The sequence below is a fragment of the Coregonus lavaretus genome (assembly GCF_964263955.1).
Source record: "Coregonus lavaretus genome assembly, chromosome: 4".
NCBI classification, from domain to species: domain Eukaryota; kingdom Metazoa; phylum Chordata; class Actinopteri; order Salmoniformes; family Salmonidae; genus Coregonus; species Coregonus lavaretus.
Window position 1 is genome coordinate 11,790,248 of NC_139991.1, and position 25,948 is coordinate 11,816,195.

The 25,948-nt window shown below is 42.4% G+C and overlaps 1 protein-coding gene across 1 annotated transcript; it reads left to right on the forward strand.

Moving 5' to 3' along the window:
* Nucleotides 1-1,717: 1,717 nt before the first annotated feature.
* Nucleotides 1,718-25,707, forward strand: LOC311128200 (vesicular glutamate transporter 2.1; the record flags this gene model as incomplete). Its single annotated transcript, XM_084160216.1, has 12 exons — nt 1,718-1,791; nt 3,567-3,822; nt 4,527-4,645; nt 6,536-6,650; nt 11,197-11,284; nt 11,425-11,511; nt 12,145-12,287; nt 18,857-19,006; nt 19,185-19,317; nt 23,404-23,514; nt 25,109-25,236; nt 25,366-25,707. 12 exons carry the CDS (start codon nt 1,718-1,720, stop codon nt 25,705-25,707), a joined length of 1,746 nt encoding a protein of 581 aa, XP_084016342.1.
* Between the last annotated feature and the right edge of the window lie 241 nt (nt 25,708-25,948).

Consider the following 25,948-nt stretch of genomic DNA (forward strand, 5'->3'; position numbering starts at 1 on the left):
GAATGTTGGAGTGTACCCCTAGCTATCCATAAATAATAAATAAAATTGTGCCGTCTGGTTTGCTTAATATAAGGAATTTTAAATTATACATACTTTTAATTTTACTTTTGATACTTAAGTATATTTTAGCAATTACATTTATTTTTGATACTTAAGGATATTTAAAACCAAATACTTTTAGACTTTTACTCAAGTAGTATTTTACTGGGTGACTCACTTTTACTTGAATCATTTTATATTAAGGTATCTTTACTTTTACTCAAGTATGACAATTGGGTACTTTTTCCTCCACTGATCATCACGATCTCATCGCAGCCAGTACTGCATGTAAAATGGACCGTACTTCGAGGATGTCTCACTGGCCTAATGCAAAAAACCTGACAGAATTACGCTAAATGCCCGCCAGATGGCGTCAGTGCCTCAATCCATTTATACTGTATTAGCATAAGGTAGTTGCCATCTTTTTTCAGAATCTCCATGTGTCTCTCAAAGGTGTCTGGCTCTCACATTTTATTATTTCACAATGACCCAACTTCAGAATGAATTGTGGTGGAACAGCAAGTCTCAAGAAATAGTCAGAAAACGTGGATTAATTGTTTTTTGACTTATTTGCAACATTGCTCCAATGAATACGCATGGAGTAGCCTCCCTATTATACCCTTCTACCATTTGATGCTATAGTTACAGTAATGTGTGTGTGTGTGTGTGTGTGTGTGTGTGTGTGTGTGTGTGTGTGTGTGTGTGTGTGTGTGTGTGTGTGTGAGAGAGAGAGAGAGAGAGCAAGCAGAGAGAGGTGGGTGAAAGTGTATGTGGGGGGATGCCTAAATTATTGATGGATTACTGTTTTCACGAGAGCTCATTCGATGGGAATCCACCCTCATCTGGTTTCCATAGCACCGCCCTCCGGAGGCTAAGACAGTATTTTATGTAGGCTACATGTAGGCTTCATGCCTGATATAAAAACAAATATTGGGAAAAGTTGTAAAACTGAAACTGACTTGCGTGTGTATGTCACCATGCATAGCCCTCACACTTTGTAGGGTTATGATTTCCAAATGCAATCAAACCATCTAACCGTCCTTTTTTATTCCAGCCTGAACCACTCCCTAAAACAGTCGACTACAGTGTAACAACAATAGCTTTAAGGACAGTAGGCTATATTGAACATTGCTCTGGTGATCTGACATGGAGATGCTGCGTGCACCACGCGCAGATAGTGTGCAAGAGGCTGTCGCTGACCTTGATGCTGAACAGCCAGAGGTTCTCGCGACGTCAGAAAAGCTGGCGCTCTCCACATGAGACGCGTGAGCCCAGCTCTGTGGTTTACAGAAGCAACTCCACACACCGCTAGTTCCCGCTTCTACTGGTTGTTTTTTGTTTTAAATGATATGGTTATCACCGTAGACGCTTCTAACGTTTTTCTCTTTCGTTCGCTTTAGGAATGATCTGTTGATTTTCATCGCGATGGCATTGTATGCACTTGTACCCGAGGCGAACGATGAGTTTATAATGCTGAATGGGGAATCAGAGCTCATCTGATTTCTCTCATATGTAGGCGTTTTTACAGCGATCGACGCGTGATAGGCTACAGATCTTGTCTGCTTTTCTTTTCAAATAATCAGATACATCGCTTGCTCCACGGGTTTGTTCGGTCACATTGCACCGTAACATGAAGCTTAAACAGTAGACATATTTGAGAAAAACATCACATTTGGATATGGAGTCCGTCAAGATGAGAGCCAAAGAGGGAATGAAGGAATTTGGGGCGAAGACCCTGGGGCAGATGTACAAGTAGGTGTTAAAATGTAGTTTTATATGCAGGTTAATTCATGTTTAAACATGGGGCTGGTTATGATTTCTGTATTTTCAAGTGATAGGCCTACAATATGGTGGTGTAATATGGTGGTGTAATGGTAGTAGACTACTACTGTACTGTACGTTCCTATCCCATGCGGAGAAGTGTGTTACTTTTATCTCAAACAGCTTGCAGTCATGGTCACGCCTCTAATAGACGTAGTGGGAAAATTCTGCAATTCTGCATAACCTCGTGAAAGCGCAGGAAGGACCTTGATGCATGTGGAAAAAGTCAATAATACATTTATGCATTAAACAGATAGCTGTGAAATGCATCTGCCGTGAACTGTATGCTATTAGATAAAAATCCACGGAGTGTTATCTTCGTTTGGAATTGGCTTGTGACCGGGTCCCTGTAATATTTTAAATATTTTACTGAAAACCTCCTGTAGTTGTGTGAGGGTATCTCTTTCGTTATTTACGGGATGGGTATCGATTTATTACTAGTAGCCTAAACGTCTAACTGATTTTTCTTGCTAAGTGGCAAGGGCTTCATTCAGACATCTATTCTGATGCTTGTAGTTGTAGCCTACTGTCAACCAATGTATTGTTGAAGCTCTAAATTAATATATTTCGTTTTGGTTTGGATATTATTTTTTCGATTCATTGTTGCTTCCTTCGATAGGCCTATTTGGATTCCAAATCCCATTTTAAACTTAGGCTGGATGAAATAACAGTTACATGTTATTGCGTAAAAAATATGTATTTTTCGTTGGGCATAACGAAATGATCACCTTAATGTAATTCATATAATGACACATTATGGGCAGTAGTTTTGATATTCCAAATGTATATTCTAAACAGGAGTGCTTAATTAGCTATCTTCACTGTTATAGTGCAGTTGTGAATAAGATAGAGAGTTCCTTGTCATTTTGTCCTTATGCCAATTTCACATAAAACATTTTAGGTAAAGGCCTAATACTGGAACTGGAGCCTAAGCTTTATTTGGGCTTATTTTTGATAAACGAATTAATTGTACATATGGCCATAAATACATTTGAAACCGCTGCATGAATGTTTGCCTGGAGAGATGAGCAACTGCCCAATCCGTGAATGCAAATGAGGGTGAAGGTGAGCGGTTGCTGCAATGCGGTGGACACATCTTCAGTTGCTTCGTGCTCCAGTGTACGATGCTTTGTTTTGGCATTTGATTAAATTGAACCTGGTTCCGCTAACATACAGCGCTATTTTCTATTAATAGATGTTCAATTACCTTGCTAAAGTAGACTTTTCGTGTAATGAAAAAATCTAAAATATTTTCTAGATCATGTTAGTTGTCATGTTCTGAATCGTGTTGGTTATGATTAATCAAATAGCGCCCCCAGTCGTTGGGGCGAATACACTATTCTCATAAAACAGCGGATTGAATAGGCAAAGATATTTAATGTAGACCTAGATAACCTAATAAAATGATATTTTAGTACGCTATCCGAAGAAGATTTAGTCTCCTTCCTTATTTACTAAAACGTCTACATTTTAAATACTATTATTGGACATGATGCAGGCCATATTTTGAAGGCTACAGGCTATGATATGTAGGCCTGTAGGTCTATCATTTAACATAATTACAGGCCTGAATTTTTGCTAAACTAAAATGCCTTTATTATACATAACAATCAAATATCAAACGTAGGCTAATCTATTAATTTGAGGCTGATCAACCGAGGAAATTGGATGACATTTTATTTTATTTTTTATCTGGCTGTTTGCAGGGTGATGGAGAAGCGACAGGGAACTGGTGAAGTTATCGAACTAACAGAGGATGGCAGGCCCTCTGAGGCCCAGGAGAAGAAAGCACCCCTGTGCGACTGCACGTGTTTTGGGCTGCCCCGCCGATACATCATCGCCATCATGAGCGGTCTAGGCTTCTGTATCTCCTTCGGCATCCGATGCAATTTGGGCGTGGCCATCGTGGGCATGGTCAACAACAGTACGATACACAAAGATGGGAAGATCATCATCACAGAGGTGTGTGTGGTGCACACTTTACTGACGTCAACATCGTGTCACCGCCCTCCTGCTCCATAATTTGTCGGCCCTAAAAATAGTCCAGATGTTGGAGATCTCTTAATATTCTCACATTTGACCTGACCTTATATTGCAAAGAAAGAATAAGCAAAGGAACATTACCCTTAATGTATGGGTTTGATAGCGAGATTAATTTTGCTCCATGCTTTTTCAGTGCAGCCATAATAGGTGGTCCTCTGTAGCTCAACTGGTAGAGCACAGCGCTTGTAACGCCAAGGTAGTGGGTTCGATCCCCGGGACCACCCATACACAAAAATGTATGCACGCATGACTGTAAGTCGCTTTGGATAAAAGCGTCTGCTAAATGGCATATTATTATTATAGGTATGCCACAACCAAACTAAACTACTGTATCCCATAATAACACAGCATTTAGCCTGTGTATCCTACACATCGAAATGGTGTACCGGTATATGATAGTAATGATTAAAGCTCACATTTCTGCTACTCACTATATCCCTATTTCCTGTTATGATATGAGAGCCGTAGACTTTGGTTATTAAGGTTATTATATGGTATTATACGTTTTGTGAATTATTATATTGAATTACAATGGAATTATGAATGTGAAGAGGATTTATTTTGATGTTTCATCGATTTTTAATGGTTTATTTTATTGTCTTTGTTCAAATTTCACTGGAAAGAAAGCAAAGTTCAACTGGGACCCAGAGACAGTCGGTATGATCCATGGTTCGTTTTTCTGGGGCTATATAGTGACGCAGATCCCGGGAGGGTACATATGCTCGAGACTGGCAGCTAACAGGTAGGCAGGCCTACATTCATATATATATATGTATATATTTTTTTACAAAAGTTCGCTTTCCTTCTCACAGTCTCAAATGGGATTTATTCGTTATTATTCAATTGATTACTAAAATGTATCACCATGAAATGAACGACCCTCAAGAAAAAAAATGAAAATAGGTCTGATTTATTTTAGTCATAAAGAGATGTAACCAATATGTTTGTTCCGATAAACTGTGGTGATGATGATGTGGATGCAGGCTACTGAAGCCTGGATATATTCTCGGTTTTCATCTTGTTATTATCACACCTCTTCCCGTCAGAATAAATTATGTGATAAACGAATTTTCAAACAAAATCTATATTTTAATGGTATGAAAATGTTGCAGACACAATGGCATCCCACAAGGATAGGCTACATTTGGCCGTTTACTTGGACGTTTCAAATCTTTACAACAATTCGGACTTCATTGTGAATGAGTGGGAGGATTTACAGGCCTATATTGCGAGCCAAGGTTTAACAGACAGTAGGTAGGCCTAGTAACCAGTGTGACACTGTGACTGCAATGGAGAAGGCCATTAATGGGGAATTAATTTGGGAGGGAGCCGCTCAGTCGCCGACGTTGGCAGGGCCATTGAGATTTGACCGTGTAGCTCCGGTCCACAGGGCTTTCTGCCACCTGTTAATGAGGTCCTCGGGGGGAGCCGTGTCTAATTTGCTGCATTCTGGGGGCATGGCGACCAGCCCGGTCCTCGTCGCCAAAGGCTTACTCACGCTCATATGCACGGTGCACACTAAAGATGGCTTATAAATAAGGTTTAGGCCTAGCCTACATGAGACCTGAGCAGCATTTAAATATAGGATATTATAATAGGAAATCTAGGTTTAATGACTATATATTTTAGTGGATATTTGGTCCACTGTTCATAATAGTAGTATCCATAATCATTTGCTGATCGCAATTCATACCCTTAATAGACATGAAGAAAAACAATCCATTTAGCAACATAAAATGTTTTGTTGAGTATATACAATATTATTATTTGTTGAGCAGGCTATTTAAATATGTAAGATATATTCCATTTGTATAATGTATAACATGTTTATTGTCTATATGCTTTCTTGATTGACATTGAGATGTAATCGAATCAACCTGTCTCGTGCCAGAGAGTTGCCTCAATCGGATTAGAGGTTGCCCCCCGCGTGCCTGTGGGAGGGGCGGGGTCTCGGGGTGTGTACAAAACGTGACAAAAATTTAAAAAACCATGGTTCGCGTTATTCATTAGGGATTGCCTCCACTGGCTCAGCTGCGCTCAAACCAATTGCAGTCTGCTGTCGGCACTCCCTGTCACCACGCTTTAATTTCTTTCTCCAATTTAATTATTGTTATCTAACCTAAATAGAAAAGTTAACGGTGCACTAGCTAATGCTTGACATGAAAAAATCATATTCTTAAATATTGTAATTATGCAAGAAAATTATATATATTTTGGACGTAAGATTGGCAATTTGATTAGAAGAATAAAACCAACCGGCCGAATATAGGCCTTATATAACCGTTAGAAAAAGGGATAGAGAAATTATATTGAATAGCCTATTCGAATAGGACTAAGTCAATTTTTGATAGTAAGCCAGTAACCGAGTGTGGACTGTGATATGTTCGATGGATCCCTGCTGAATATAACCGGAATGGCCATAAAAAAATCAGCGATTAATAAATTAAACATGAAGTCAATGAGAGGCCTAGGCCTATGCTATTTCTGTTTCCTGCTTTGAATAATAAATTGGGCAAAACATGAATAAACCTTAAATAAATCGCTAGGCCTACTGGATACATTGTTTATGAAAATTATCTATAGGCCTACGACATACTATATATGCATGTTTTTATATTTCTATTTCTTTTAGGGTTTTCGGTCTAGCCATTTTCCTTACCTCGACGCTCAATATGTTAATCCCCTCTGCGGCGCGGACGCATTATGGACTGGTCATCTTTGTGAGGATATTGCAAGGGCTGGTGGAGGTAAGGGCTTCTTTAATTAAAAAGTCACATTTCTGGAGAGCTCTTTTTGATATGCAAATTGTAATAGAAACTGCGTAGGCCTATCCTGTCAATAGCACCGTTTTCGAAAATAGCCAGTTTTCCTTTGTGGCATTTCGATTATGATTAGGCTACAGTATATCAGAGGCAATGGAATAGAGTCAGTACAACAGCCAGAATGCACCCTGGGGAAATGTGAGACTGTTGTATTGATCTGCAGCTGGGTATTTGTTGTGGGAGAGTCCTCTCCTCTATGTCTGTTATAAAAAGATGTTCTGCTTTTTTGACACAAAAATTAACTGTCCTAGTTGCCCCATCTTGATTACTGTCCAGTAATATGGTCAAGTGCAGCAAAGAAAGACCTAGCAAAGCTGCAGCTAGCTCAAAACAGAGCAGCACACCTTGCCCTTAACTGCACATACACAACTAACATCAACAACATGCATGCCAGTCTTTCCTAGTTGACAGTTGACAAAAGATTAACTGCTTGTCTTCTAGTTTTTATGAGAAATATTACGGTGATGAAAATTCCAGATTGTCTGCATAATCAAATAACATACAGCTCAGACACCCATACATACCCCACAAGACATGCCACCAGGGGTCTCTTCACAGTCCCCAAGTCATAAACAAATTGAAGGCAATGCACAGTATTATCCAGAGCCATAATCCCTTCCACCTCCAATTACTCAAGCAAACACCAAAATTACCTTTAAATAAATGGATAAAACAACATCTCATGGCACAGTAGGGACTGTGAAATGACACACACAAACACACACACACACACACACACACACACACACACACACACACACACACACACACACACACACACACTCTAACAAGGTTCATTATTATTTAGTTGTATTGTTTGTATATCGTTGTATTTTACATTTGTGTGCCTGTTCTTGTCTATCAGTGTATCAGTGTTTTCCCACTGGGCACAGACGTCAATTCAACATCTATTCCACATTGGTTCAACGTGATTTAATTGAAATGACGTGGAAACAACGTTGATTCAACCAGTGTGTGCCCGGTGGGTTGTTACTTGTCATGTTTTATGTTTTTGTGTGGACCCCAGGAAGAATAGCTGCTGCTTCGGCAAAAGCTAATAGGGATCAGAATAAATCAATAAAATTGTTGAAACATATCTGCTCTGCTCTCTGGTAGTAACACCACAGTTAAGAAAATGCTGGTCTAGCCAGAATCAGATTCCCAAAGACAATGTACTGATACATCAGCAGCTCATACATCCACTGTCCAGTAGGCATAGTGAAACATGAGATGTTGGCAGCTGCTGCCTTGTATAGTAAAACATGATGCCGTGTTGATACTGAAGGGCAGGCTACAACACATCCAGCTAAACCGACACACCATCCTGGCAGCAGAGCCAACCATTGAGAATCATTTTGAACACCATAGATGGCATTTTAGAATAATACTTTATTGTCCATTATCTTGCAGAGAATGGAAATGTGTATTTATGCTCACAGCCCTGACTCATTACTAACTACTTTCAATGCAATAATTATCTTAAAATAATTGGCTATAGGCTGCATTGGCTGTGAGTGATAGACATAGGGTTCAGATGAATGTCTTGTGATAATGAATGGTGTAATTCAATAACAACAGCACATCTACGTGTTTGGCATTGATGGCTGAGGTGAAACTGGGCCAGTAGCTCCCAACTGGGTACACATTGGTTGAATCAACGTTGTTTCCACGTCATTTCAATGAAATTACGTTGAACCAACGTGGAATAGACGTTGAATTCACGTCTGTGCCCAGTGCCCACATCTGTCTCTTGATTTGAATGAGCCATCAGGTGACAAAGGCTAATCTGGTTATGTCTTGTTTTTGTCTCTGTAAGGAAAGGCTTCAGTGTTTTGGATATATTCAGTAAATTGTGCACAATGAATTAAGTTGGGAGTGGTATACATTCCATGTGCATACAGGAGGACCTAAAAGTGATCCATACACTGTATAGTGATCTCAGATCAGTTCAGTGGATAGCTAGGAGAAATCTCCTCCTAGCATGTCCATGCAGATTGCATTTTCCAATAGCACACTCTGTTCCAATTAGCAGCTAATTAACATTTAATGGCAGCAGCATTGTCAGTGTTATGAGAGGCTCATCAGTTAGCTCAGCGCACTGCGTCTCTTATTAATGTTAATCAAAAAGGCAATGAAGAGAGAATGTTGGTTTTTGTTTGTGATCATATTTGATTTACAACCATGCCAGCTCATATCTAGTAGGATCTCCTCAAGTGATTGTCAGCTCAGTGTAGGCCAATCTATTATTAGTATGTCTTATGTTTACAATTTGTCCCATTATTCTGTGACAATCTATGTTTGAAACCATCTATTTGTATCACACAGTTTCCTACATTTAGTCTTTAAAATGGTTCTGTGCAACCTCGTGTTTTTTATTTAAATGTTTTATATGTATTAATCAGTTGAGCCAAAATGGGGGAAGTATTTGAAGGACATGTGAAGAAAGATTAGAAGACAAGGTTAAGATGACAAATGAATGTTGCATTTACTTAATGAAACCCATAGTGGGTACAGTAACACATTACACTGTATCTCAGCTAACTCGTTAAGGGCGATAGACTGTAATAAGGCTCAAGATTTAAGGCCTGCCCACTGGGCACACACTGGTTGAATCAACATTGTTTCCATGTAATTTGAACCAACGTGGACTAGATGTTGAATTGATGTCTGTGCCCAGTGCATGGTTATTTCATGTTCATAAATGTTGTATTTTACCTAATGAAACCCATAGCGGGTGGTAACTGTAACAAAAGGCTTACTAGTTTAAGAGATGACATGTTATCCCAGGAAAGGTAGCCTAACGATTACAGTGTTGGGCCAGTAACCGATAGGTCGCTGGTTCGAATATCTGCGCTGACAAGGTGTCGATGTGCCCTTGTGCAAGGCATTTAACCCTAATTTGCTCCAGGGGCGCCGTACTACTATGACCCTGTAAAACAACACATTTCACTGCAGTTACATGTGACAAATAAAACATATATTCTTATTTTTTAATTAGATGTTTTAACCCATTGTGTGTTGTAACTGTAAAAAGTCTATGCTCAGCTTTACCCCAGGATATCCATTATTAACCTCTTAAGGCCCAAGCTGTTTTTTTACATGCATTTTTTATTTCTCTTTGCTATTTGGGCTTATTGGAACCTAATTAGAATAAAAACTAAGTATCATCTTTTGATATGATGTACTTTTAGAGAAAAATTATGTCCACATATGTGGATTCATGGTCCGAATTTCCATAAAACACAATAAAGTCACCTTTGTATAATAGAATGAAAAACTCTTCATTTCTACCTTGAACACAGCAGTTTTTTCCTGACTGTTTTTTAATGTATTAATAACACATACACATATTTTTTGAACATGTTTTGACTATCGGAGAGTAAAAATAATATGGAAACATTGCATTTTTGCCCATTTTGGACAGTTAAAAATAGTGTTTGGAACATTTGATATGCTGCAAAATAGTTGCAGGATGACATTGTATGTCTGTAACAAAATATAAAACATTCAAAGCATTTTAAATAGTCACTCTTGCATTAGGCTAACATTTTCAACACAACTAATTTAAGTATGTATGTATGTATTTAGTGATTTAATTGTTATTTATTTCATTGGGACCATGTACAGCTTTTTAGCTGCATCAGAGCTAGCTGTTTTCCCATTTTACGTGTGTGCATGTTTACAAGCATATTAGCTGTTTCGAGGAGCCTCAGTCCATAAGTACACTTACGTGTACTTCATGTTTAGCGACCTACAAAGTTGCTAGTTTTACACTTTTTTTTTCAAATTTGCATGTCATGACAAATATACAAGGCTTTTATAAATATCTAAATCAGAATAAGCCATGAAATATGACAGAACTTCTACACAATTGTGGACATAAGAGCTAAAAAGTGCCGTCCACGTATGTGACCACTAAGCCCTAGGAGGTTAAGGGTGGTAACTATAGAAACAAGGTAGCTTTATTCACATCAAGGGAATTTAGCAGAACAAGGTTGCTATATTCACATCAGGGGAATTTAACGAAAAGTGTCAGCCTATTTGCAATGCACCTCCTTGTTATTGGATTTCCATTTTCGTGTTTTGCACTTGCATTCAATAGTGTCTATGAATCCCATGATTATGAAGGCATAAATGTTAGAAAGCGTGTATACTTAAAATGTATGTAGTTCTGTCCTTGTGATGTACTTGTGTACATGTATTATGTCATGTTTTATGTTTTGTGTTCACCCCAGGAAGAGTAGCTGCTGCTTTAGCAGTAGCTAATGGGGATCCTAATAAAATGCTAAAAACTAAGTGTTAAGCAGTGTCGCTAGAATCCATTGCTATTGCCATAAGGAGCAGGATCATCAGAATTTTCTGGCCATCTTATTAATTATAACTTCATAATAATAGCAGCAGTATTATTTAGTTTAAACCAGTTACCTACTCTTAGTTGCTCATGGTTCTGTGGTGTGTGTGACCTACCCAGGGAGTGACCTACCCAGCCTGCCATGGGATCTGGAGTAAGTGGGCTCCCCCTCTGGAGAGGAGTCGCCTGGCTACCACCTCCTTCTGTGGTAAATACTATTTTCAATAGTATCTTATCTTACCTGTCACACTATGGTAGTGAAGCAAGAGGTACAGTAGTTGTACTGCTGACTATTTAGATGTCCTTTTTCCTTCTTCTCTTACCCCTCTCTACCATTTCCTCTTGCAGGTTCCTATGCTGGTGCTGTCATAGCCATGCCTCTAGCAGGGATCCTGGTGCAGTACTCAGGCTGGTCCTCTGTATTCTATCTCTATGGTATGATAGAGTTCCATGCCGATGTTATAGCTTCCAAATGTAAAAAGCATGAGCTGATGCACACCCATCCTGAAGAAGGCACTGCGTGCCAAAACGTTGGTTAGGTTTACAGATTCAATTGTTGGGAGCATATATAGAGTTTTCAACTTCTTTCTTTCTTTTTATATAGCTTCCAATCTTTTATTTTTTTATTTTTTTTAAATCTTCATCACATTTTAACCAACAACCTATTTGAAAATATGTTGAGTATAGTACATCATCTTCAGGAGATTTTAAAGCTAGTTGCTGATGCTTTCAGACCTCCAGACCATTGATTTGTCCCCAACGTTTTGGTGTGTCTGTTCTCCAATAATTTTCCATCTCTCCCTGGACTAGATGAATTTGGCCTTTCTGTTTGGGGTTTAGTCTTTGGGGGATTTCTGAAAGATCAGGCTGCCTGTTAAGAATTTCATGTTTTCATATAGGCCAATCTAAGCTTTTCACATGTCCACATACAACAATGACACGATTAATACACATTTATAATAGGGTTTCTGTAGCTTTGTGCTTGGACCCCTAATGACTGGAATAGTTACATAATCCACAACCCATATTTTATTTATCCTGTGTAACAATCTCAATATCACTGTGCAGGGTGCTTTGGGATCTTCTGGTATATGTTCTGGATCCTGGTGTCGTATGAAAGTCCTGCTGTGCACCCTACCATCACCCAGGAGGAACGTGTCTACATAGAGGAGAGCATCGGGGAGAGTGCCAAGCTCATGGGCCCTGCTGAGGTGAGGGACAGGGCTTGAGGTTGGTTGAATAAAAGTTGTTTGAAGGGTTTCAAACAACTTTCACTCAACTAACCTCATGCCCTGCTTCTCTGTTTCAGTGAAATAATCAAAATCAGTGTGAAAATGTGACAAAGTTTTATAGTAGGCCAATATGTTTTCTGAGTGATATTAGAACAGAGTTCTCAAAGTCTTCAAAGTCCACTTCTCCTGAAATCGATTCCTATGATATTAAATTGGGAGATGGTGCTATACCCCACTTTCTACTTAGGCGTGTTTTGATCTCTGCTCGCCTGAGGCCTCATGTATGAACCGCTAGTAAGTACAAAATATACCCCTAAATGCGTATGCGCCAGTTTCACACCCAAAAAGTTGACATTAATAAAAATCTAACTTGTGAGAATGTGCTCACCTCCCTGCAAACTTTAGACCATGTGTATGCACATCTCTGCTAGTGGAGTGAAAATCTATGTGTTTTATTTGTTTAATCTAACATATAGACATAGGAATCAGTTTCCTATTTATTTTATTTTCATATCCATTGCAGAATAAATTCCTCACCTTGTCTGGCCGTGATGGGTTCATATTCCTGAAGTAGCCATACAACAAATTACCATGCGCATCTCTCATTTAATTGGACTTAGTAGCCTAGCAAAAAGATAGGCTATACAGTGCATTCGGAATGTATTCAGACCTTGACTTTTTCCACATTTTTTTACGTTACAGCCTTAATCTAAAATGGATGAAATTCTATTTTTTCCTCATCAATCTACACACAATACCCCATAATGACAAAGCAAAAACAGATTTCTATATTTCTTTGCACATTTATTACAAATTAAAAATTGAAATATCACATTTACATAAGTATTCAGACCCTTTACTCAGTACTTTGTTGAACCACTTTTGGCAGCGATTACAGCCTTGAGTCTTCTTGAGTATGATGCTACAAGCTTGGTAAACCTGTATTTGGGGAGTTTCTCCCATTCTTCTCTGCAGATCCTCTCAAGCGCTGTCAGGTTGGATGGGGAGCGTAGCTGCACAGCTATTTTCAGGTCTCTCCAGAGATGTTCGATCGGGTTCAAGTCCGAGCTCTGGCCGGGCCACTCAAGGACATTCAGAGACTTGTCCCGAAGCCACTCCTGCTTTGTCTTGGCTGTGTGCTTAGGGTTGTTGTCCTGTTGGAAGGTGAACCTTCGCTCCAGTCTGAGGTCCTGAGCGCTCTGGAGTAGGTTTTCAATAAGGATCTCTCTGTACTTTGCTCTGTTCATCTTTCCCTCTATCCTGACTAGTCTCCCAGTCCCTGATGCTGAAAAACACCCCCACAGCATGATGCTGCCACCACCATGCTTCACCGTAGGGATGGTGCCAGGTTTCCTCCAGACGTCACGCTTGGCATTCAGACCAAAGAGTTCAATCTTGGTTTCATCAGACCAGATAATCTTTTTTCTCATGGTCTGAGAGTCATTTAGGTGCCTTTTGGCAAACTTCAAGCGGGCTGTCATGTGCCTTTTACTGAGGAGTGGCTTCCGTCTGGCCACTCTACCATAAAGGCCTGAATGGTGGAGTGCTGCAGAGATGGTTGTCCTTCTGGAAGGTTCTCCCATCTCCACAGAGGAACTCTGGAGCTCTGTCAGAGTGACCATTGGGTTTTTGGTCACCTCCCTGACCAAGGCCCTTCTCCCCTGATTTCTCAGTTTGGCCGGGCGGCCAGCTCTAGGAAGAGTCTTGGTGGTTCCAAACATCTTCCATTTAAGAATGATGGAGGCCACTGTGTTCTTTGGAACCTTCAATGCTGCAGACATTTTTTGGTACCCTTCCTCAGATCTGTGCCTCAACACAATCCTGTCTCGGAGCTCTCCGGACAATTCCTTCGACCTCATGGCTTGGTTTTTGCTCTGACATGCACTGTCAACTGTGGGACCTTATATAGACAGGTGTGTGCCTTTCCAAATCATGGAAACAGGATGCACCTGAGCTCAATTTCGAGTCTCATAGCAAAGGGTCTGAATACTTATGTAAATAAGGTATTTCTGTTTTTTATTTTGTATACATTTGCAAAGAATTATGGGCTATTCTGTGTAGATTGATGAGGGAAAAAATAATTTAATCAATTTTAGAATAAGGCTGTAACGTAACAAAATGTGGAAAAAGGGAAGGGGTCTGAATACTTTTCGAATGCACTGTATATATTTCAAGTTTTGTAATCCCATAGGCATCACGGTTTATAATATATAGTCGAAAGTTGATATTTTACATTGAAGTCCACAACATGGTCTCAGGGCAATCTCTGACACTGACACTATTTACAATGGTATGTTACATTACATTAGCCTCCTATTTTCTTTTTTACATAACATAACAAGTGTTTGGGGTGAAAAAAAATATACAGTGGGGAGAACAAGTATTTGACACACTGCCGATTTTGCAGGTTTTCCTACTTACAAAGCATGTAGAGGTCTGTAATTTTTATCATAGGTACACTTCAACTGTGAGAGACGGAATCTAAAACAAAAATCCAGAAAATGACATTGTATGATTTTTAAGTAATTAATTTGCATTTTATTGCATGACATAAGTATTTGATACATCAGAAAAGCAGAACTTAATATTTGGTACTTTGTTTGCAATTACAGAGATCATACGTTTCTTGTAGGTCTTGATCAGGTTTGCACACACTGCTGCATGGATTTTGGCCCACTCCTCCATACAGACCTTCTCCAGATCCTTCAGGTTTCGAGGCTGTCGCTGGGCAATACGGACTTTCAGCTCCCTCCAAAGATTTTCTATTGGGTTCAGGTCTGGAGACTGGCTAGGCCACTCCAGAACCTTGAGATGCTTCTTACGGAGCCACTCCTTAGTTGCCCTGGCTGTGTGTTTCGGGTCGTTGTCATGCTGGAAGACCCAGCCACGACCCATCTTCAATGCTCTTACTAAGGGAAGGAGGTTGTTGGCCAAGATCTCGCGATACATGGCCCCATCCATCCTCCCCTCAATACGGTGCAGTCGTCCTGTCCCCTTTGCAGAAAAGCATCCCCAAAGAATGATGTTTCCACCTCCATGCTTCACGGTTGGGATGGTGTTCTTGGGGTTGTACTCATCCTTCTTCTTCCTCCAAACACGGCGAGTGGAGTTTAGACCAAAAAGCTCTATTTTTGTCTCATCAGACCACATGACCTTCTCCCATTCCTCCTCTGGATCATCTAGATGGTCATTGGAAAACTTCAGACAGGCCTGGACATGCGCTGGCTTGAGCAGGGGGACCTTGCGTGCGCTGCAGGATTTTAATCCATGATGGCGTAGTGTGTTACTAATGGTTTTCTTTGAGACTGTGGTCCCAGCTCTCTTCAGGTCATTGACCAGGTCCTGCCGTGTAGTTCTGGGCTGATCCCTCACCTTCCTCATGATCATTGATGCCCCACGAGGTGAGATCTTGCATGGAGCCCCAGACCGAGGGTGATTGACCGTCATCTTGAACTTCTTCCATTTTCTAATAATTGCGCCAACAGTTGTTGCCTTCTCACCAAGCTGCTTGCCTTTTGTCCTGTAGCCCATCCCAGCCTTGTGCAGGTCTACAATTTTATCCCTGATGTCCTTACACAGCTCTCTGGTCTTGGCCATTGTGGAGAGGTTGGAGTCTGTTTGATTGAGTGTGTGGACAGGTGTCTTTTATACAGGTAACAAGTTCAAACAGGTGCAGTTAGTACAGGTAATGAGTGGAGAACAGGAGGGCTTCTTAAAGAAAAACTAACAGGTCTGTGAGAGCCGGAATTCTTACTGGTTGGTAGGTGATCAAATACTTATGTCATGCAATAAAATGCAAATTAATTACTTAAAAATCATACAATGTGATTTTCTGGATTTTTGTTTTAGATTCCGTCTCTCACAGTTGAAGTGTACCTATGATAAAAATTACAGACCTCTACATGCTTTGTAAGTAGGAAAACCTGCAAAATCGGCAGTGTATCAAATACTTGTTCTCCCCACTGTATATATATTTTTTAATATGGTTATTTATCTTTTATTGTAAGTGTGAAATTGTCCTCTGTAGTGGTCATTAGGATGTAAATATGAAAAAATGGGGAAAAACATAGTTGCATCTGGGTGTCCACTACATTTCTTGATAAGCTCTTATTTATAAAAAAAATATTACAACTCACTTAACTATTCCTGAGAAATTCACTTACTAGAAACAATTTGAATATCAAACTCACAAAAAAAGATAATTAATAATTACACACACTTCTTTTCAATATCAATATCAATAAAATGTGATAATTTTGACAGCAGCCATTTTCTTTACTGTATATATTTTTTACCCCAATTGGTAGTTACAGTCTTGTCCCATCACTGCAACTCCCGTACAGACTCGGTAGAGGTCGAGAGCCACTGCTTCTTGACACACTGCTCGCTTAATCCGGAAGCCAGCCACACCAATGTGTCGGAGAAACATCGTACAACTGGTGACCGCGTCAGCGTGCATGCACCTTGCCCGCCACAGGAGTACTAGAGCGCGATGGGACAAGGACATCCCGGCCAGCCAAACCCTCCCCTAACCCGGACGACGCTGGGCCAATTGTGCATCACCTCATGGGTTCTCCCGGTCGCGGCCGGCTGTGACACAGCCCGGGATCGAACCCGGATCTGTAGTGACGCCTCAAGCACTGCAGTGCCTTAGACCGCTGCGCCACTCGGGAGGCCTTATGTAAAATATTTGATAGTATGGGTAGGCTACAGTATTGCTGTGTGATAGGAGTGTAACATCATAGCCTATTTAATCTTGGAAAGCATTCAGACGCCTTGACTTTTCCAAATTTTGTTACGTTACAGCCTTATTCTAAAATTGATTACAAAAACAAATCCTCATTAATCTACACATAATAACCTATAATGACAAAATGAAAACAGGAAATTTGTGCACATGTATTACAAATAAAAAACTGAAATACCTTATTTACATAAGTATTCAGACCCTTTGCTATGAGACTCGAAATTGAGCTCAGGTGCATCCTGTTTCCATTGATCATCATTGAGATGTTTATACAACTTGATTGGAGTGTACCTGTGGTCAATTCAATTGATTGGACATGATTTGGAATGGCACACACCTGTCTATATAAGGTCCCACAGTTGACAGTGCCTGTCAGAGCAAAAACAAAGCCATGAGGTTGAAGGAATTGTCCAGAGAGTTCTGAGACAGGATTGTGTCGAGGCACCGATCTGGGGAAGGGTACCAAAACATGTCTGCAGCATTGAAAGTCCCCAAGAACAGAGTGGCCTCCATCATTCTTAAATGGAAGAAGTTTGGAACCACCAAGACTCTTCCTAGAGCTGGCCGCCCAGCCAAACTGAGCAATCGGGGAGAAAGGACTTGGTCAGGGAGGTGACCATGAACCTAATGATCACTCTGACAGAGCTCCAGAGTTTCTTTGTAGAGATGGGAGAACCTTCCAGAAGGACAATCATCTCTGCAGCACTCCACCAATCAAGCCTTTATGGTAGAATGGCCAGACTGAAGCCACTCCTCAGTAAAAGGCACATGACAGCCCGCTTGGAGTTTGCCAAAAGACACCTGAAGACTCTCAGACCATGAGAAACAAGATTATCTGGCCTGATGAAACCAAGATTGAACTCTTTGGCCTGAATGCCAAGCGTGACGTCTGGAGGAAAACTGGGACCATCCCTACGGTGAAGCATGGTGGTGGTAGCATCATGCTGTGGGGATGTTTTTCAGCGGCAGGGACTGGGAGACTAGTCAGGATCGAGGGAAAGATGAACGGAGCAAAGTACAGAAAGATCCTTGATGAAAACCTGCACCAGAATGCTCAGGACCTCAGACTGGAGCGAAGGTTCACCTTCCAACAGGACAACGACCCTAAGCACACAGCCAAGACAACACAGGAGTGGCTTCGGGACAAGTCTCTGAATGTCCTTGAGTGGCCCAGCCAGAGCCCAGACTTGAACCAGATCAAATCTTTGGAGAGACCTGAAAATAGCTGTGCAGTGACGCTCCCAATCCAACCTGACAGAGCTTGAGAGGATCTGCAGAGAAGAATGGGAGAAACTCCCCAAATGCATGTGTGCCAAGCATGTAGCGTCATACCCAAGAAGACTTGAGGCTGTAATCGCTGCCAAAGATGCTTCAACAAAGTACTGAGTGAAGGGTCTGAATACTTATTTAAATGTAATATTTCTGTTTTTTTATTTGTAATATATTTGCAAAAATGTCTAAAAACCTGTTTTTGCTTTGTCATTAAAAAACTTTTAAATCCATTTTAGAATAAGGATGTAACGTAACAAAATGTGGAAAAAGTCAAGGAGTCTGAATACTTTCCAAAACCCAATAATCTATTGATAAACTAAATATTGAACAACAATTCATATTTTGCATAGAAGTGTGGGCTGTAGAATTTAGCCTACTTTTAAATTGTTTCAAATATACAATCAATCTTGCAGAATATGCGGACAGGCACTCTCTATAGACTGCATGCATGTTGTGTTTCTCTCTTTCTCACCACTGCTACCCTTTCACCGGTAACTCATGTATTTTCCTCACTTTTGCTCCATCGTAGAAATTTAAGACCCCCTGGAAAAAGTTCTTCACCTCCATGCCTGTCTATGCAATCATCGTGGCCAACTTCTGCAGAAGCTGGACCTTCTACCTACTGCTTATCAGTCAGCCGGCTTACTTCGAGGAGGTGTTTGGGTTTGAGATAAGCAAGGTGAGACCAGTGGAGCGTTCCCAGGATAGGGCACCAGCCTAAACAAACAGGGTTGCTGGGGAATGGTACTCAAGGCCTAGGTGAGGGATGTGTGAAAATGTTGTGCTAGGCTCTAACTGACTTAAATACCTTTTAATACCTCTATGTTGATGTTGATTGCAACTGTTCCTGTCCTCAGGTTGGCATGGTGTCTGCCCTGCCCCACTTGGTGATGACAATCATTGTGCCCATCGGAGGGCAGTTGGCTGACTACCTACGCAGCAGGAACATTCTGTCTACCACTACAGTCAGGAAGATCATGAACTGTGGAGGTGAGAGAGCCCCTTCAGCACATCATGCACAATTACAGTTGAAGTCGGAGGTTTACATACACCTTAGCCAAATACATTTAAACTCAGTTTTTCACAATTCCTGACATTTAATCCTAGTAAAAATGCCCTGTCTTAGGTCAGTTAGGATTACCACTTTATTTTAAGAATGTGAAATGTCAGAATAATAGTAGAGAGAATGATTCATTTCAGCTTTTATTTCTTTCATCACATTCCCAGTGGATCAGAAGTTTGCATACACTCAATTAGTATTTGGTACCATTGCCTTTAAATTGTTTAACTTGGGTCAAACGTTTTGGGTAGCTTTCCACAAGCTTCCCACAATAAGTTGGGTGAATTTTGGCCCATTCCTCCTGACAGAGCTGGTGTAACTGAGTCAGGTTTGTAGGCCTCTGTCACGGTCGTCGAGGAGTGAAGGAGACCAAGGCGCAGCGTGTGAAACGAACATGGTACTTTATTTAGTTAAAGCACAAAAAACAAGAAACACGACTAGTGAAGTCCACAGTCAACCTGACTGAAAACGGAAACAATAACCCACAATGCCCACAGGAAAACATGCAGTATAAATATGGCTCCCAATCAGAGATAACGAGCCGACAGCTGACACTCGTTACCTCCGATTGGGAGTCAATGACCAAACCTAGAAATAAACGTGACAGAAATGCAAACATAGAAAATCACCCAAAACCCAACAAAACACAATACACCCTGGCTCAAATACAAAAGTCCCGGAGCCAGAGTGTTACAGTACCCCCCCCTAAAGGTGCGCACTCCGGGCGCACCAGCATACAGTCTCGGGGAGGGTCTGGGTGGGCGTCTGTCCACGGTGGCGGTTCTGGCCCTGGTCGTGGTCCCCACCCCACCTTAGTCACCACCCGCTTCCCTAGCCTCCTCCACATGACCACCCCCCAATTAAACCCCACTGGATTAAGGGGCGGCACCGGACTAAGGGACAGTACCTGACTAAGGGGCGGATCCTGGCTGGCTGGCTCTGGCGGATCCTGGCTGGACGGCTCATGGCAGGCTGAAGGATCTGGCTGCTCATGGCTGGCTGACGGATCTGGCTGCTCATGGCTGGCTGACGGATCTGGCTGCTCATGGCTGGCCGACGGATCTGGCTGCTCATGGCTGGCCGACGGATCTGGCTGCTCATGGCTGGCCGACGGATCTGGCTGCTCATGGCTGGCGGAAGGCTCTGGCTGATCCTGTCTGGCGGAAGGCTCTGGCTGATCCTGTCTGGCAGAAGGCTCTGGCTGATCCTGTCTGGCAGAAGGCTCTGGCTGATCCTGTCTGGCGGAAGGCTCTAGCGGCTCTGGTCTGGCGGACGGCTCTGATGGCTCATGGCAGACGGGCGGCTTTGCAGGCTTTAGGCAGACGGGCAGTTCAGGCCCCGTTGGGCAGACGGCAGACTCTGGCCGTCTGAGGCGCACCGTAGACTTAGTGCGGGTGGCCGGAACAGGCCGGACCGGGCTGGCGACGCGCACCGTAGTCTTGGTGCGGGTGGCAGGAACAGGCCGGGTCGGGCTGGCGACGCGCACCGTAGTCTTGGTGCGGGTGGCAGGAACAGGCCGGGTCGGGCTGGCGACGCGCACCGTAGTCTTGGTGCGGGTGGCAGGAACAGGCCGGACCGGGCTGGCGACGCGCACCGTAGACTTGGTGCGGGTGGCAGGAACAGGCCGGACCGGGCTGGCGACGCACACCGTAGACCTGGTGCGGGTGGCAGGAACAGGCCGGACCGGGCTGGCGACGCGCACCGTAGACTTGGTGCGGGTGGCAGGAACAGGCCGGACCGGGCTGGCGACGCACACCGTAGACCTGGTGCGGGTGGCAGGAACAGGCCGGACCGGGCTGTGGAGACGGATAGGAGGCCTGGAGCGAACAGCGGACACCACCCGTCCTGGCTGAATGCCTACCCTCACACACTCTGTGTGAGGCATCAGCACAGGACGTACAGGGCGGTGTACCCCTGGCCTGGTGGCCTCCTGGATACTCCCCCTTTTCTCCTCCGTCAGCCCCGTCGTCCATGCCGTGTGCCCCCCCCTAAAAATTTTCTGGGGTTGACACACGACCCTCCGACGATGGCCCTGCTGCCACCGTTGCTCCTCTCTCGCCAGGGCCTTGATCCTTCCCCAAGGTCCCTTGCCTCCGAGCATGTCCTCCCAGGACCACGATGTGCCCACCTGGGCCATCGCCAGCCTCTCCATCTCCTTGCCCGGTGCCTCCTCCCATGTCCAGTCTCCCTGCTCCTGGACACGCTGCTTGGTCTTTCTTTGGTGGGTTATTCTGTCACGGTCGTCGAGGAGTGAAGGAGACCAAGGCGCAGCGTGTGAAACGAACATGGTACTTTATTTAGTTAAAGCACAAAAAACAAGAAACACGACTAGTGAAGTCCACAGTCAACCTGACTGAAAACGGAAACAATAACCCACAATGCCCACAGGAAAACATGCAGTATAAATATGGCTCCCAATCAGAGATAACGAGCCGACAGCTGACACTCGTTACCTCCGATTGGGAGTCAATGACCAAACCTAGAAATAAACGTGACAGAAATGCAAACATAGAAAATCACCCAAAACCCAACAAAACACAATACACCCTGGCTCAAATACAAAAGTCCCGGAGCCAGAGTGTTACAGCCTCCTTGCTCGCACACGCTTTTTCAGTTCTGCCCACACATTTTCTAAAGGATTGAGGTCAGGGCTTTGTGATGGCCACTCCAATACCTTGACTTTGTTTTCCTTAAGCCATTTTGCCACAACTTTGGAAGTATGCTTGGGGTCATTGTCCATTTGGAAGACCCATTTGCGACCAAGCTTTAACTTCCTGACTGATGTCTTGAGATGTTGCTTCAATATATCCACATAATTTTCCTTCCTCATGATGCCATCTATTTTGTGAAGTGCACCAGACCCTCCTGCAGCAAAGCAGACCCGCAGCATGATGCTGCCACCCCTGTGCTTCACGGTTGGGATGGTGTTCTTCGGCTTGCAAGCCAACCCCCTTTTCCTCCAAACATAACAATGGTCATTATGGCCAAACAGTTATATTTTTGTTTAATCAGACCAGAGGACATTTCTCCAAAAAGTATGATCCTTGTCCCCATGTGCAGTTGCAAACCGTAGTCTGGCATTTCTATGGCGGTTTTGAAGCAGTGGCTTCTTCCTTGCTGAGCGGCCTTTCAGGTTATGTCGATATAGGACTCATTTTACTGTGGATATAGATACTTTTGTACCTGTTTCCTCCAGCATCTTCAGAAGGTCCTTTGCTGTTGTTCTGGGATTGCTTTGCACTTTTCGCACCAAAGTACGTTCATCTCTAGGAGACAGAAGGCGTCTCCTTCCTGAGCGGTATGACTGCTGCGTGGTCCCATGGTGTTTATACTTGCATACCATTGTTTGTACAGATGAACGTGGTACCTTCAGGTGTTTGGAAATTGCTCCCAAGGATGAACCAGACTTGTGTAGGTCTACAATTTTTTTTCGGAGGTCTTGGCAGATTTATTTTGATTTTCCCATGATGTCGAGCAAAGAGGCACTGTGTTTGAAGTTAGGCCTAGAAATACATCCACAGGTACACCTCCAATTGACTCAAATGATGTCAATTAGCCTATCAGAAGCTTCTAAAGCCATTACATCATTTTCTGGAATTTTCCAAGCTGTTTAAACTTCTGACCCACTGTGATACAGTGAATTATAAGTCAAATAATCTGTCTGTAAACAATTGTTGGAAAAATTACTTGTGTCATGCACAAAGTAGATGTCCTAACCGACTTGCCAAAACTATAGTTTGTTAACAAGACATTTGTGGAGTGGTTGAAAAACAAGTTTTAATGACTCCAACCTAAGTGTATGTAAACTTCCGACTTCAACTGTATATCCAAATGTGTTTGATAGAATAATAATGTTTTTACACAATCAATCTGTATGATCGTGATACAATGACTGTAGCAAAACAATTCTGTTTGGGACTGACTGTGTATTTGTGACTTCTGTAATTAAATTGCAACTGTGATTGCCCATAGACCCTGGGTTACTGTAGCATGTGTGTGACTGTCTGTCTCTGCAGGGTTTGGCATGGAGGCTACGTTGCTGCTGGTAGTGGGATTTTCCCACACCAAAGCGGTGGCCATTTCCTTCCTGGTCCTTGCTGTGGGCTTCAGTGGATTTGCAATATCAGGTCAGTGCCTGTTAAATACATGGTATCAGAGAGTCTGCCAGTATAGATCACAGCTGCTTGTAGGAGACTCCTCCCTTACTCTGTGTAGAAAGAGAACAAATCTCCAAACTACACTGTAGATTCTGTCTAGAATGGCCACTATTTATTGCAGGTTGACGTTTATTGTCATGAATCTTGCCATGGAGGCAGAACTGAGCGATTTTCTCTAGATGGGCCAGCTGCAAAGTCAAAATTCAAGTAAACAAAACGTAGCTTTTTGGAATTAATTTAAGGTTTGGGTTAGGCATTAGGGTTAGCAGTGTGGTTAAGGACTTGCAATCAGTAATATCCAGCTACAAAGGGAACAAGTACGATTTCTCACATTCCTCAAGCATCTATTCCAGCTGATGCTTGTGGCTCCAAGGCAGACCTTGATTTTACTACTACTCATTTTTCTTGGGCTTTCTCCTGGAGTATTTAATAATTCAGCGCAAGTCCCGGAGGAGCTGCCATACAGGCTGGCTGTGTGCAGCTACAGAGGACACTCAGTGTGGGGGAGGAGATTGGCTGGCTAGCTACTCCCTTTGCAACAAGATGGCTGCATGGTGCTTTGTTTTTCATCGCAATTTCATTTCCATTACATTTATATTATGTTTAGGATATTTCAGTAGTTTTGATACATCCACATACTAGTACTCCATTAAGGGACACATGTTCTTAATTAAAGAGAAAAGGTAATTACTAATGGTAGTTTTTAATACCTACCAAGAATGAGCAAAAGCTCTAGAGACCTTAAGGGCTAGATTCTATCAGATCTGCATTAGCCGACACCCACATAGCAGTTGTTTTGGCGGTGTCGGAGGTAGAACTGCGTTAGAACTGTCAAATCCACAAGCGGCTCCTTGCATTAGCTTATCGTGGACACTGCCATTGGATGCAAGTACGAAACCAACTGACTTTATAATATGACTTTATAATTAGAAGTTCATGCAGCTGCGTTACAAGTTCAAACACTCAAATGCGTGATGATCTATTGTCTACACCTCGATTAGACTGATAGGCTATGAATCCCCCATCCAAATGAACATGGAAACATGCATTAGAAGCCTACACTTTCTATCACTGTGTTGAACTTCTAACACGGTGGGGATAATAAGGAAGGGGGTGGTTTGTGACACTAAAGCAGCCACTCACTTATTTGTCAGTTCACACCGCAGTTACACCTCCAACAACAGTCGCTATGCGGATGTCGGCCAAAGCGGGTTTACGCTCAAACTGATTGAATCGAGGTCTAAGTTATAGCGAAAATAGTTAAACCACAAGAACCATAACCCCTTGATTTTATTTAATCAAGTGCTAATCAATTGTTGTCTTAGATATCTGTCTTATAGAGAGTAACTTCACACTTAAAACCTTGTAAAAAATAAAATAAAATAATATGCCATTTAGCAGACGCTTTTATCCAAAGCGACTTACAGTCGTGCGTGCATACATTTTTGTGTATGGGTGGTCCCGGGGATCGAACCCACTACCTTGGCGTTACAAGCGCCGTGCTCTACCAGCTGAGCTACAGAGGACCACACTTGTATTTCATTCTGATCGTTCCTTCCATCAGGATTCAACGTCAATCACTTAGACATTGCTCCACGCTATGCCAGTATCCTTATGGGCATATCCAATGGTGTGGGCACCCTGTCTGGCATGGTATGCCCATTGATCGTAGGTGCCATGACAAAAAACAAGGTAAGACATTCTGTTACCCTTGGAAAGTCCATAAAACATTATGGTTAAACGTAGATTCATTATCAGATAGAATTACAAATCTCTGTGACTTTGTATAAAACACTTTATATTCCATCTGTCCCCATGCAGACTCGAGAAGAGTGGCAGTGGGTGTTCCTCATCGCTGCTCTGGTTCACTATGGGGGAGTCATCTTCTATGGCATCTTTGCCTCTGGAGAGAAGCAGCCGTGGGCCGACCCAGAGCTGACCAGTGACGAGAAGTGTGGCTTCATCGATGAGGATGAGCTGGCAGAGGAGACGGGCGACATCACCCAGAGTTACGGTGCCCTGGGTGGCGGTCCGGCCAAAACGTACGGTGCCACTACGCAGAACGGGGGCTGGGCCGATGGTTGGGATAAGAAGGAGGAGTTTGTTCAGGAAGAGGCAGAGGGAGGGCCGTACGGCTACAGGCAGGACCAGGACTACTCCTAGAGACAGCAGACACACTGACCATCACATGGTAGACTTATTTTGTAGTGTTTACCAGTTTAGACGAAACGAGTCAAAAACCAAACAAAAAAGATAACAATCCATTGTTGTATGTTTGCACAAATTCAAGTCATTATTTCAAAAGATAAAATTACTTCAAAAGATAATTTTATTGTACAAATAAAAAAATACTATAGAGATATAACACATATCAAATTGGCAGATCTATTTGTAAATGTAATAT